Source organism: Kryptolebias marmoratus, linkage group LG16, assembly GCF_001649575.2.
Source record: "Kryptolebias marmoratus isolate JLee-2015 linkage group LG16, ASM164957v2, whole genome shotgun sequence".
Taxonomy (NCBI): domain Eukaryota; kingdom Metazoa; phylum Chordata; class Actinopteri; order Cyprinodontiformes; family Rivulidae; genus Kryptolebias; species Kryptolebias marmoratus.
Window position 1 is genome coordinate 11975615 of NC_051445.1, and position 14023 is coordinate 11989637.

General features: G+C 47.0%; 2 protein-coding genes across 6 annotated transcripts; both read left to right on the forward strand.

Moving 5' to 3' along the window:
• Window positions 1–687: 687 nt before the first annotated feature.
• LOC108241082 (lens epithelial protein) lies at window positions 688–2088 on the forward strand. The gene is made up of 2 exons (XM_017425003.3): window positions 688–1822; window positions 1944–2088. The coding sequence occupies exon 1, from the start codon at window positions 1544–1546 to the stop codon at window positions 1751–1753; it is 210 nt and encodes a 69-aa protein (XP_017280492.1). The 5' UTR covers window positions 688–1543; the 3' UTR covers window positions 1754–1822; window positions 1944–2088.
• An 888-nt stretch (window positions 2089–2976) lies between these two features.
• On the forward strand, window positions 2977–13654 carry pbxip1b (pre-B-cell leukemia homeobox interacting protein 1b). Of its 5 annotated transcripts, none has more exons than XM_017425133.3 (11): window positions 2977–3242; window positions 5881–5957; window positions 6284–6359; window positions 7767–7837; window positions 8210–8540; window positions 9386–9610; window positions 9728–9751; window positions 10345–10397; window positions 10766–10876; window positions 11030–11279; window positions 11425–13654. In XM_017425133.3, exons 2-11 carry the CDS (start codon window positions 5907–5909, stop codon window positions 12831–12833), a joined length of 2601 nt encoding a protein of 866 aa, XP_017280622.1. In that variant the 5' UTR covers window positions 2977–3242; window positions 5881–5906; the 3' UTR covers window positions 12834–13654. The 5 variants fall into 5 exon arrangements, with proteins under 5 accessions (XP_017280622.1, XP_017280623.1, XP_017280625.1 ...); XM_017425134.3 differs by having other exon boundaries at window positions 11428–13654; XM_017425136.3 differs by having other exon boundaries at window positions 11030–11120.
• Window positions 13655–14023: the final 369 nt, after the last annotated feature.

A 14023-nucleotide genomic window follows, 5' to 3' on the forward strand; every position in this document is an offset into this window, starting at 1 on the left:
AAAAAAAAAAAACAAGTCATGGGACATTGAAAGTTAATAGGAAACAGTTGTGTTTGAAAGTGTCTGAAACAGATGGTTTAGATAAGTTTGAAGTGTTTTTTTGTAGAAAAGTTATAAGCAACATCTTACCTGTTGTAGATAGCTCTTTGAACAGCCTCACTTTGGAGAGTTAGTTTAATTCTGACTGGATTGATGAGCTAACAGCTAGTGTAAGTGAGGCCAAGACCAAAATGGATTACTGTTGTCTTAGAACAAATTCAATCTCAAAACTTTTGAAGCATTTACATGAAAGCCATTATATAAACCTTTTTACATCACCATTACTTTTACATGTTATTCAAATTGCAATAATACATTACTGCTGTAAGTGATTGAGGCTGCACTGGAAATGCTTTATCTAGCTGCTGATTCCATTATTTGCTAATAATTATACAAATATATACAGTATGTAAATAACCGGTACACAAAAACAGACACCAACATAGTTATTTATAAAATAGTGTTCACATAAACAGCACTGAAGATTTTGAGATTAGAGTTATTTTAAGATGGTAGCAATCCACTGTGGCTCCACTCAAACAAGCTATTAGCTTGTCAATCCAGTCAGAGTTAAACTTTCTTTCTTCAAATTGAGGTTGCTCAAAGAGTTATATCTGTAAGATATTATTGTTCATAAACTTTCCCTCGAACCCCACTTCAAAAGATCTGAACTGTCGCTTTAAGCGTTGATTCGCAGTTTTGAGCCGAACGTGCACACGTCAGCCAGAGTGACAGCTGTCCAGATGGGTCAGGAATGGAGACGTGTGTGTGTGTGCGTGTCTGCTGGAACCGACCTCTTTTCGACTCTGTTGCTCTCAGCGTGCTGTCGTCGTTCGTCACGGCTGCCTTTCGTTGCATCAAAACCTCTTTTTTTTTAAATATAATTATTATTATTATTAAGAGACTTTGTGTTTCCGTTGATGGCGGCGGTGATCATTCGTGTCGATGATGCTGTTTCTACTTTTCAGTTTTCAAAAAAAAAAAAAAGCCAAAGGTTCCATTTGAGTTGTGTGCACAGACATTGATTTTTACTTTATATTTCCTGTTGATGATACCTGTTCGGTTTTGTTTTTTCAAGGAACTTTGTCCGTTTACACCTGTACCTGCAAATCTAGATTGCATATATAAATACATATATCTGTCATCATCATCTCTCTTTGTGAGGTTTCCTTTTTTTTAAACCCTGATTATGTGTTTGTAAGTGGAGGCAACAAAGCACATGCTGCGAGTGTCGCGTATTGTTCTGAACAAAGAGCTGGGGGGGTAAGGGTGGATCGCGTTGACGCTCCTGGAACTCTCCTGTTTGTGAGCAGGTGACAGCAGGGAGGTGGGGATGGGGGGATGCAGCACAAGGTACCCGTTTCTACCTGTTTCCAAACCAGGGAAGAGACGAGGAGAAAACCCTGGAAAGCAGCTGTTGAGGGAGAGGTTATAAGTAGAGGAGAAGCTCTGCCCGGGAGTCCTCTGTGCGATTCGCCTCCACCCGGTCCTTCGATCTGAAGCCATGCACCCTCAGCGTCCTCTCCCCCAGGCCATGCCCGCCACCGCCGCCGCCTCCTCCTCCCTGGGGCAGCACCTGCGGGACTTGGCCATGGGTCTGGGGCGAGGCAAGAACTTCCTCAGGGGGAACTTCGCCTACGGTTTCATCCAGTCGGTTAAGGAGTGCCTCTACTTCCTCCTCTGCTGCTGGTGCATCAAGGAGATCCTGGACTGACGGGCCGAAGGAGTGTCCTCTGCCGTCTCATCCCACATGGAAGGGTTTCATCAGCACCGCTGCAGACTCGTAAGTAACTTCTGCGGTGTTTGGATGTTAAATAATTAGCTGCCCGTTCATAATATTGTATCTGATGGTAATGTTATAGTGAGGAAATCTGCTAAAAAAAGAGATTTTGTTTTTGTTTTAGGCTTTAAGATGCCCCATGACGGATCACACCTGCACATTTCAGGATGCCACAGATCCACCAGGGGACTGGGTTCAAGTTTTCTGAAGTTGATGTGGAATTATTTTTGGAGAAATATAACTGAATAAATGAAGTTGTGAACCACCAATGATGCCTTTATTTCTTTTTTTTTTAATTTTATAATTAGATTGTGGTGTTGAGGCGCTTCACAATGGACACATGTTATTTTAACCCAGCTGTTATAATGGAATATAAACATTTCAGCACAACTAAGGTGAAGTCAAAGCAGTTTTTCACACGACTTGTGATTAAAACAGGAACAGATGTTGACAAAAGAGTCAACGTCGTTCTGTCCATCCATCTGTTTTCTACATATAAACAACAGAAGAGTCAAAATGTATGTTTGATTGAGTATTTCCTTGTTGGGAAAAAATCTTTATATTGCTGGAAAACCTGTTTATTTCTCTTTAAATGGTGCCACAATGGTGTGTGTGAGGAGGAGGCGCCTACGGTGAACAACAGGTGCAACAGGTGTTGCGTTTGCGCCTGTCGGCCACCGTAGGTACCACACTGTTGTGGCTGTGTGTGGTTCTTCCACATGCTACTTGCCCCGTATTTGTTAAATAAATAAATTGCTGAATTGCCAACACTCCTAGCTTCTTTAGACTGCAAACATCCAATCCAATAAACACCAAATAAGATTTAATAGCAGCAATAATGTGCAACCCACAAATACATGTTCCTGTTAAGAGGAAAGGAACAGGCTTTTTAACTGTGTGAGATCGGTTGCCAAGAAGCACTGATGCAACAAAGAAATAATCAACCGAACACAAGTTTCCTCACTTAAAGTGCGGAGTTTCGGTCGTTAGGCTCTCCTGTCAATCAACTTAGAGCCCTTTAAAGCGAAGGGGAGGTAATGTCGAGCTGTGATTGGTCGAGCCGGTTAAGGAGAGGCGGGGTCAGGACCGTCCTCGTCTACGATTGGACAAGAGCCGCGTGGAAGTGTTAAGCTCGTTCTAAGTCCCGCCCCCCCCTCCCCTCCCCTCCCCTCCTGCTCTGGTGAAGTTGGATGCTGGAGCGGCGGAAAAAGTCCGAAGCGCCTCCCGGTTCCACGGCTTCACTCCGAGGTCTGAAGGGAAGGAAGCGACCGCGGCGAGGCTGACCTGAAAGACGACGACATTTACGAACATTTTTAAATTAAAAAAACAAAAAACAAAGACGTGCCGACGCCTGTCCTGCCGTTTGCTCCGCCTGCGTCGTTCTGAAGTTTTCCTGGTCAGCCTGTTGAAGAAGGGAAAAGTTGTAAGTGTTGCACTTTACTCCTTTTTAATATCATGAATCCATCACCTTCGGGCTACTCTCGAACCACGCCGTAGAGAAAAGTCCTCTCAGTTACCATTTTATGTGACATTTCCTGCCATTCACTCAGTCTAACCTGCTTTAATTTGCATTAAAACCACAGAAAATGGCCGCTCGTTGGGAGCGAACGTTTGTGTGAAGCTGATGATGTTTGTGACCTTTCTGCTTTCCTCTCCCCTTGACCCTTAATTATTTATTTAATTCGAATAAGTTTTCCCTTGCAGAGGAATGCTGCTGGAACAAAAAGACCTGGGTACATTTTATTTTGTTTGTTTTTTTATTTTGCTCAAAAATAGCCCCTTAAAACGTCCAATTTCACCCTGGACCCCAGAGGATTGAAGAAAACAGCCACCCATTTTACCACTGGTGCTCTCTTGGTGACTATGGAGACCTCTGTTTGTGTCTGTAAGCCAGGTTAAATGAGTCAAGGTGTCTGGTATTGTTCAATATTTAAAATAAATAAAAAATAAGGCTCCTCTGACTCCCAAGGCAGGGACGTCTTGGATGAGAATCAAAGATGAAACCAGTGGAGGGGGGAGTTTTCCTCTCTTTCAAAGCGTCGAGGCTTTATGGTGCATTTAAGGTAATCCTTTTAAAACCGTCCTTTTGAATGTGTTGCTGCCTCCTGCGCTCCCCCTGGCCGTCCTCTGCACGCTTCCTCTCTGTCTCTAGTCAATCTCAGGGTGGCTAAATTTAGCCGGCGGCGTCTATTTAAGCCACTCCACTATAAGCTCCGCGAGGCCCCTCGGGGCCCCAGACTCCTCTCGGGAAGGCGCTCGATTATGAGACCTAAATTGCGCGGCTGGGAGAGGACGGATTCCGGGGAGCGAAGTGTGTCATCACCAGGCTGATGGGTGACGCGCCCAATGAAAACACCTTTAAAAAAGACAGAAAAAGTGTAATAATCCTGCACTGAAATGTTGCCCCGAAACCGGGTGGTTTATGGACGTCCACCGAGCAGGCCAGCAGCTTTTGTCAGCAGCCTCAGACTCCAGAGTGGCCCCCCCGTTACCCTGGTCTGTGCCAGAGCTTTTGTCGTCTAGTCAAAAGCCAGGGTCGCCCGCGAGGCCTGTCGCTGCTGCTGCAAACTGCTAATGAAGAGCTGAGCTCTCCGAGGCAACAAGGTTCCCGGCCCACATGTGAAGGCGGGGTAACGTTGGCGCATGTGGAAACGGTTGCAGGAAAGCTGCTGGACTCACGGCGTTGGGCCTAATCGTAAAAAAAAAAAGAGATGGGCAACCCTGGTCCTCGAGGGCCACTATCCTGCATGTTTTCCTTGTTTCCCTGCTCTAGGACACCTGATTCAGTGGTTAAATCACCTCTTCATGTTCTACAGAAGCCTGTTAATCACCCATTCATTCAGATCAGGTGTGTTGGAGCAGAGGAACAAGTAAAACCTGCAGGGTGGTGGCCCTCCAGGACTGGAGTTAGGCCCGGTCCCAACACTCGGACTTCCACCCTGTGCCCCTCCTATGAAGTGTGTTCTCAGTGGAAGTGCACAGAAGGGTTCGTGTGCAGCAGGTTACAAGCATGCAGAAGTTGGAGAATTGGGACAGTACGGGTTATGTCATCGACTTGCGTCTCTGCGTCGTAACTGCGGCATCCAACATGGCGGACCGGTCGCTGTTTTGGCATTCGAACCCTTCAGCACGAACGCACGTATGAAGGACACGAGGGTGGAAGAGCGAGTATTTGGACCGGGCCTTATATAGGACGACCCTCTGCCCCTTCAACTACAACTGGATATATGAGGTTTTAAATATGTTGTGTTTATTGTAACCTCATCAAACACAACATATTTTGATACCATTAAATCGATCTTTTAAAGGCAAATCCAACACAATCTGACTTTTGCAAATCGGTCTACTGGTTACCAATTTCTTGTCAAAAAGTGATCATCAAAATGGGTCTAAATGAATCCAGTTTTTAAACAGGCAGCAACAGGAAGTCCTGTGTTTAACTTCCTGTTCTCACGCCGGGATGAGGCCGAGGAATCGCTCTGATTGGCTGTAAATCTTCAGATTATTCAATCCTGGATAACACCTGAGTGAAGAAGTCCAAAGGGCCAGCTCCCGCTCGCAGATTTTTTTTAATGTAGGTCATAAAATATTTAATTTCATCTGAGTTGAGAAATTAATGAATGAATTGGCTCGATCATCGCCTGACCCAGTTAGCTCCAGTTTCCTCAGATATAAACAACCGTTGCATCGTTAAAGAAGACGTGGAACATCCATGCTAACCGAACGCTCAGGATTTTCTCCTTCCTCGCTCCTGTAACCAAAAAAAACCCCAAAAACAATTATAAACTTCACGCCTGCCGTATCATTATTGGCCGGCGGTATGCACAGTCAAGGTGGCCATGATTTGTTTGTTTTAATTATTTTTTCTTTTGAGTGGAAAATAAATTGTAGGACATAATTAAAAAAAAAAAAAGATTATTCACAACTGAGAAGCACTAATGTAGAGTCTATAAAGACATAAAGGTGCAAAGAGCCGTCCTCATTCTCCTTTGACTTATTCCTATCTTCTGTTCGGAGCTAATAGGAGTAATAAAACATGTTTGTTTGTTTTAATGCTGCAGGAGAGAAGCGAAGCCTCCAGGGGGCCATGTCGGGGGGCAGCGGCACGAACAACAGTTGGACCATTCTCTCCTCCGAGGTACCTCTGTTTCATCAAGAGCCTGAAAAAGACATGCAGTAGCACTGGCATCTGAAATAGAAAGCTCCTCGTCCCAATTGATTCTTTTTTTTTTTTTTTTTCCTTTCTTTTGGGTCACCTGGATATAAAATAGGTTTCTGTCTGAATTATAAAGAATCCAGATAAATCTGTGATCCTCTGTTCTGTGGGGGCCTTAAACCCAAACATGCAATGTCTTTAAGAAGATATCGAGTTCATGCTGATGCTCAGCGATGATAAAGACTTCTACCTTCATAAGACTCCAGACTTTTCCCCACAGTGACCATCTTTGTCTGCGTTTCTCGTAGGAAAGTGTTGCTGAGACCCTGAGGCCCTTCACAGCGGGGGCAGAGCAGCATGAAGGAAGCCCAGCCTCTCCAACAGGTGTCTTTCACTGCGTTTATTTTTCTTATCGAAGCAGGGAAAAACATAATCATCGCAAACCAACGACTACATTATGTCCTGTAATACGTGGGAGTCTGTCAAATGAATCAAAATAAGCTCACGTTAAAACTGATGCCGATGCCAAATGGACGCAAAGATTTAAGAGCCACAGATTGTTCAGCTGCACGTTGTAATGCATACGCTGATTTACCAAATCACAATATAGTATTCTGACAAAAATAGTCATTCAGAAAGCTTCAAATCTGCCACATTAAGCCTGTGAAATTAGCATCGATCTAACAGCCTGACAGAACGACCCTGCCGAAAAATGCAACAAGCCGCTGCCCGTTCTTTGTTTCAGTCTCTAGAGAGACTCCAAGCAGACGGTTTGTGATACTTTCATGAAGTTTTCTCCAAACGATAACTGCGGACGGCCTGGTTGGAGTGTGTGGCTGTCAAAGCGCCGCCCCGTGGGTCCGTTCCAGGCAGGAAAGCTGTTTATTTATCACCCTTCGGGCTCGTCTTTCAGACATTTGTTTGGAAGTTTAAAGTGCAAACCTTTCGCCGGTGAAGGTTTCCAGAAGCTGAGCTCGCTTCTCGTGCCGAAACCTATTGAAAGGTTTGTTCAAACTCGGCCGTTAATGCGACTCAGATGACCCTCGGCTGTCCTGATGTTAGGATTCGGGTCAAATATCTCTCCTGAGTTGTATAAACGGAGCTAGCCCGGACAGTTTCCGGCCGAACGGGAAGAACGTCAGCCGAGGCTCGCAGCTTCTCGTGCAAGCGAGAAGGTGAACTTCTTTAAAAAGACGGAAGGGCCGTGGGCGCCAGCGTTCGGCTCGGTGCCCCGATGTTTTATCGTAGCAGTTGTGACACTTACGCATCGCTTTCGGCGCCGCAGCAGGCAACGTTAAGATAAACATCAGCTGCTCCGGTGTTTATTTAACACCCGGCAGCTCGCTCGTTAGGCTGGTTTTCTTTTTGCACAAGGACATGTTGATGTTATAGAGAACTACAACCGGCTGCAGCTTCTCCTCAGGTTAAATAGAAGAACTCCAACAGAGTCGATTACAATAAACTTGTTTCCTTTGGGCAAATATTGAAATGGCCACGAGTCTCAATTAACTACAGCAACGAGGTCGAAGCAAAGGTGGACTAATGAGATTAGAAAGAAAAGCAATTATTCCAATTAACATCGAATTAAAGGTTAATTAACGAGCCATTAAACTGTGCTTTCTTTTTGAACGGCGCCTTTTCTATATCTATACTGCTTGAAAACGCTTTCCTGTTTTTCACTTTGACAAAAATGAGATTAAAAATACTCAATCAGGCGCTGGATTCAAGAATAAAACTGTTTGTTTATTAAATATTTAATGCTTCCTGTCCCGTGTCTGTCGGATGACCCAGGTCCTTCAGAGAGCGACCAGCCTGCGAAGAGCGCCGACTCTGCAGAAGGGCTCCCTGTGGGCGACCATCCTGTAAGACGGCAGAACATGACGCTGTATTCTGTGACTGGGCTGAATTTGTGTTTCCGACTGGCCGTGGGGGGGAGGGGAAGCACTGCGCCGGCTCCGTTCTTTTTTTAATTTGGCGATTTTTCATTTTTAATTGCCAGAATATGTCTGGAAACCCCTATTTATAGCCGAGCGGAGACGTTAATTCTGAGCGGTGCTTTGTTTTTCCACCTGGCTGCACTTTTTGAGCTTCTGTTGGGAAAGTAACTCAGCCCACTCCGACAGAACTGGGCTTTGCTGAAGATAATTCACCAACTTTGCATTTATTCCTCAGCGACTCCGAGCAAAGAAACCTTCTTTTAAACATCTGTTTTGTTTTGTTTTTTCCACACCCAGGTACCAGAACGAAACCCAGCAGAACTGGGCTCGGCTCCCCCGCCTCCGGAGGTCTCGGCCACCTCGGAGCACGACGATAATGCCAGCCCGACGGCGGGCCGAGCCGAGGGTCCGCCGCGGCCCGGCTCGGACCCCGAACCCTCGCCGGGCTCCTGCCCCCTCCTAACGCCCTCTCCTGACGGGCCTCCTCCTGGGCAGGCCGAGTTCGCGCCGACGGAGGAGCAGCTCACGGAGGAGGAAAGTCGGCCTCTGCGAAGCGAGCGCGACCTGCGGCAGAACGGGGAGGAGCCGGAGCAGGGTGCACGGACGGCCGACTCGGGGAAACGTGCAGGTGAGAACAAATCCGAGACCCCGTGTCAGGGCGGTAATCCGTGAAACAGAGGGAATTGTCTGCACGGAGCAGCTGGTTCTGAAGGGGTTCACTAACTGGGCCGCGAGGAGAGAGGCTGAGCGCCACGTAACGAAGACATCACGGCGAGACAAACTTTAGCCGTGTGACACCCCGGCAGAAGTAAATTGGCTTCAGAGGGACCTGCGCTCTGAAAGGAAAGGTGAAGGTTTTTCTTCTGTCTCCTTTCAGCCTGCAGAGCTTCAGTTCTGCTGTAAAATATGATGTAAAGGAGAAACATGCTCCCTCTCTCCTTCCTGTCCTTCTTAATAACCAGCTGCAGTTCTGTCTTATTCTGGTGAAAAGACTGAATTATGTCCAACAATCAGTACAATAATTAGCTGCTACAAAGGAAAGGATTTGTTGTTTAGGTGGTAACAAATCGAGGTGGGCACATTGGCTCATTTGGTCATAAAATATTAACACCTGTACTGATATTCATTATCATTTTATTTATTTATTTATTTATTTATTTATTTTACTTACTTCAGCTGTAAGATCAAAGCAAAAGTTACATTTCCAAATTAAAGACGGCAGTTTGTTTTCTTCCCTCCTCTCTGGCGTGTTACATTAACTTTTGTGGATTTTAAAGGTTTAAGAAACGACAAAATCCCACAGAGAATTATTCTGTTCAGAGATGTTTGTCCTTCGATGACCGATCAGAGATCTGTCCGCTCGTCAGATGGAGGATCTTAAAGAAACTCAAAAAGAGATGATTTTTTAAATTGTTTGAACAATAAAGCACCTAAAGTTGTCGTTTTAACACTCGTCCTCTCCCGTGTGTCCAGAGGTGGACGAGGACAGACCGGAGGAGACGGCAGAGCGGGGAGAGCCGGAGGCCAGGAGGAAGGAGCCTCTCCTTGCAGCTCTGGAGCAGATCGGACGAAGGGAGGAGGAGGACGAGGAGGAAGAATTTCAGGTGCCACAGCAGGGAAACGGCAGCGTTTTCTCGCTGAACAAGTGCATCCTGGGAGCTGTCATCCTGCTAGCATTCGGCACAATCTTCTTCTCAGGTAGGCACCGCCCTCGCGAGGCGTCACGTTGTTTCCCGCTGATAAGAAACGCATTAAATCAGAACCTGAGTCCCGGTAGATGAGATGCAGGACGCTGAGGGTTTCCTGTGCCTGCAGGTGTCTTCGTGGACCTGAATGAGGGTAGGCTGATCTGGTCTTGTGTGTTAATGTGGGTCAAAGAATTAATTTATTCACTTCTTTTTGTTAAGGCATGTTTTCTTCTTTTTTGTGAATGTGCATGCAGAAAAATAGACTTTGCATGTGATACCTTTTTTTTTTAAAAAAAAAAAACAGCTTTCTGCACTTCTGAATGCATCCATTTCGCAGGAGCATCATCTGTTGTCTTTGTTTTGTTGTTAAAATGTAAAATTTATATGAAACACTGAAGTTATCGCCAGCAGAGCTTTGTTAGGAGCTGAAAATCATCCCCCACTTACGCTTTGAGCGCCAACTGACCGCATGAGATCTGGTTTTATCACTTTAATGTCATGTAACCACCCGACTGATTACCCGAGTCAGTCCAGTTCAAGATGGCTGCCACAGTTAATCAATGACAACTCTGATGTGGAGCTAAATGATATATTTTTTTAAATGAAAAACTGAATCTTAATGCTCAGTGAAACGTGGAAATGCACGTTATTGTAAGTCACAGAATTAATGTTTTTGTTTTTACTCCTTATCTGTCGGTTTTTAAGCGTGCGCAGTGACACCAAACTTTGCACAATGATTTGCAGAAAGCGACCACGCTGTGGGGGAACTGAGAGACGCGGAGGCCGCTGGGAAACAGGTCAGTCTGGCGCTCGGCCTCTCGTGCGGCGTTTATCTGCTTCCTGTCTCCGGTTATTTAAAACGGCTCTTTTTAAGCAGAATAAAAACTAGAAAGCAGAGTTTCCCTAAATGAGGATTGAGCTACGATAACGAACCGGTCCGCGGAGCTGAAAAGGTCGGGGGACCGCTGCTCTAAAGGATGTGCGTTCGGATGTCCCGTTCAGTTCAGCTCATCTCGAAAAGGAGAAACATTCACTTTTCAGCTCCCTCAGCGACGGGGGGGGGACACTTTGCTTGTTACGCGTGCACATTTAAATTAAAGTAACTCGCTCCAGTGATAACTTTGATTTAGAATTCTCCCACTGATGCTGTGTGTGTTGTGAACAGGACTGGCTCGGTCCCGAGGCTCCCCCACACGCAGACGCCGGCAGCTCGGAGCTCCTGAATAAATTAGCCGAAGGAAGCCAGCAGATTTCTGCGCTCCGAGCCCAGCTTCAGGTGCGACTCCATTCTGTCCTCCGAGCATCAGTGATATATACGCGTCTAACACAAATGTGTCACCGGCTGTAAAATTCACCCGGGACCGACCCTTTTCTCCTCTCCCTCTCTCTCTCTCTTCATGTCTTCCTCCTCGTCTCTTTCTTTAACCAGGCACAGAAAGAGGAGCTAAAAGTAGCGAAGGAGCGGGCAGCGGAGGGAGCACAGGAGCGGCTGCTCTGGGAGGAGGTGGAGAAGGAAAACAGTAGGTTGAAGACAGAGATGACGTCTCTCCCTGTCCTTCAGAAAGAGAACGACAGGATGAAGAGAGAGCTGCAGTCTGTCGCGGCCCTACAGAAAGAACTAGAATCCCTGAGATCCACTGTGACAAAATTAAAACGCTCCTCAGGTGCCGAGGAACAGGGTGAGGAGTAAAGGAGGTGTAGGGAAAATGGAGGGATCGGAGTTACTTACAAAATTCAATTTAATCTTTCTTTCTTTCGTCGTGTTACTTTTAATTAATCGTGTCTTATTGCTGTAGTTTTATTGACTTCTGTGTCTCTTTCCAGCAGCCGGTGAGACGGCTCGAGCAGACGTGAGTCACTCTACGCCGCCCCCTCCTGGACAGCCAGAAGACGGCAGCCAGGTCACAGCTGGCTCCACGGACAGGCAGACCAGGAAGCTTTGGGATAACCAGAAGGAAAAGAAGGATCTTAAGAGGGATAAATATGAAACGGGCGAGAGGAAGCAGCCTAAGGAGAGAGGGAAGTCTGCGAGGAAGGAAGGAGAGGAAAGGGAGCTTAACAACGGTGGCAAAAAGGAGTGGAAGAAAGAAAAACACGAGGCAGGAATATTTGGCAAAGAGAGAGATAAGGCAGGTAAGCATAAGAGGCAGGGGGACGAGGGGAAAGACTGGAAGAGGGAGAAATCCGGGAGAGGTGATGATGGGAAGCTGTGGAAGGAAGAGAGAGAGCGGAAAAAAGGGAAACACGAGAATGTGAACGGAGGCAAAGAAAGAGGTAAGGAGGAGAAAAGGGACTGGCAGAAAGGCAGCGAGGGGTGGAAGGGAGAGAAGGACTGGAAGAAAGGGAAAGATGGCAAAGAGAAGTGGGAAAGGAAGACTCGGAAGGAGGCGGGAGAAACGGGAGAGTGGAAGAAAGACGGCGAGCGGAGAGATAAAAATAGCAAAGAAGGGAAGGCAAAGAACGAGAGGAAGCAGTGGGAAGATGGCAAGAATCGCGGCAGAGACGGGGCAGGGAGGGATGAGAGGAAGAGTCAAACGGAAGAGGAGTGGAGGAGGAGGGACGAGGAGCTGGACCAGTGGAAGAGAGGAGCACAGAGAGAGAAGAAGCGTCAGAAGGAGTGGAAGAAAGAGCAGTCCAAGTCCCTGAAAACCAAAACCGAGCACAGGCCCGCAGAAAGCCCCGAGCACGACGACGACGAGCACCTGTACGGCGAACAGAATCCCGCCCACTCCCACCGCAGGCCCTCCGTGGGTCAGCCCGGGTTCTGGCTCCAGCAGCGGGAGCGCCTCCGCCGCGACCCCAGGCCGCCGCGGCGCTGCGACTCCCCGGAGAGCTGCGCTCAGGCCGAGCGGCTGCTCCCCGTCACCCTCCCCGAGTTCCAGGCCGTCCTGCAGCCCTACCTGAGCAAGGCGGAGGGGGCCGGCGTGGGCACCGCCCACACCCAGGAGCTCCGCGGGCTCGCAGCCGAGTTCTTCGAAGACGGTGTGTTCGTGCACGAGCAGATGAGCTTTCGGGACTTTGCGGAAGATTTGGGAGACGTTCTGGAGGACCTGGTGGAAGGGGAGGACGGGGACGAGGACGAGGACGGGGACGGGGAAGACAGCGCTATAGAGGACGAAATGGAGGAGTTTGCGAAGGAAGTGTTGAAGAGGTTTTCAGTGCCGGACGTTGGCGAGAGGGAGAGGAGGATGATGGGGGAGAGGAGGAAGGAGAGCGGGCAGGAACGTGGCTGACGGAGGAGAACGAAGCAGCTGAGATCAGAGGGAACGCTTCCTTTTTTCACCGCCGTTTCTTAAATCCACACGTCTCACAAGCTGTCGTTCTGTTTCCTCCTTTTTTTGTTTTGCAGGATGTTTGATCTCCTTCCACTTCCTTCCTTCTGTTGTTTTATTTTTATTTTTTATTTGACATTTACTCACCCATCGACCTGCGTACCGTACGGTCACCCAGAGCGAGCCCGGAGCTGCGTCAGGCCGCGGCGCTCAGAGCCGTCGCCTCGCAGCAGCGCGCCTGATGTTCGTTTTCTCACACGTTACCCGTCTTTAAACGCACCGCGCTCCGCCGACGCCTACTTCCTGTTGGCCGGCGGGACGAGCGGTTTGTCGTCCGCACTGATTAAGCACCGCAGCTGCACTCCTAACGTCACTTTACCTGTCGCCGTAATAAACTTGAAGCTGTTGGCGTAAAATACATTTAATGAAGTTTCATTCATTTTTCTTATTTGTACATTTTGCTGAATTTAGGATTATTTAACTTTAGCAGTATTTCTCGGGCACATGTTGAGCATGTATATTTATTTTCAGGTCCAGGCACTAAAATGACGTTTAGCCATGAACTGTAACATTTTGTTGTTGTTGGTTAGGTTCTCGTGGTACTTTTTAAGTTCTAAAACCCGTTTTTCTTTGTTTACATGAGGGACGGAACGGACTGTGGTCTTTTTTTCTTTTTTGTCTGTTTGTTTTTGTAGCATTTTGAGCTCTGAATGTTTGGATGTGAGCTTCTGTCGCTGCTACAAGTAAATAAATTCAACGCCTGCGTTTGGTGGGAAAGTAAAGAAAGCTTGTCTTTTTTTTTTTAAACTAAACTTAAGAATGTTTCCTTTAAAGATGGCCAAGAAATGTAATATTTGTAGGGTTTGAACATTTGGAATTGATCTATAACTTTTATATTTCTGCTTAAAGTTGACCAAAAAACGAAGGATTTAGTTGGTGAAGAAAAGTTTTTCTTCTGTTTTTTTTTCCTATTTTTTTCAGCTGCTGATCCGTTCAGCCAGGGGCGGCTGGGGGGGTCATATTTGCTTCTAACAGATAAATAAAACGCAGAAAAGAGATTTGTCAGCCGGTCCTTTCCCTGAAACCAGGTCACAGAAAAAAACTTTGGTTTTGCCGCTTTGAACATCCTTCGGTCTATCCCCCCCCCCCCC

Excerpts from the sequence above, each read along its gene's own strand:
- LOC108241082 (XM_017425003.3), top strand. The coding sequence starts at position 1,544 with ATGCACCCTCAGCGTCCTCTCCCCCAGGCCATGCCCGCCACCGCCGCC.
- pbxip1b (XM_017425133.3), top strand. The coding sequence starts at position 5,907 with ATGTCGGGGGGCAGCGGCACGAACAACAGTTGGACCATTCTCTCCTCC. Across the intron at positions 5,958-6,283 it reads GGACCATTCTCTCCTCCGAG|GAAAGTGTTGCTGAGACCCT; the intron begins GTACCTCTGTTT and ends CGTTTCTCGTAG. Across the intron at positions 7,838-8,209 it reads TCCCTGTGGGCGACCATCCT|GTACCAGAACGAAACCCAGC; the intron begins GTAAGACGGCAG and ends TTCCACACCCAG.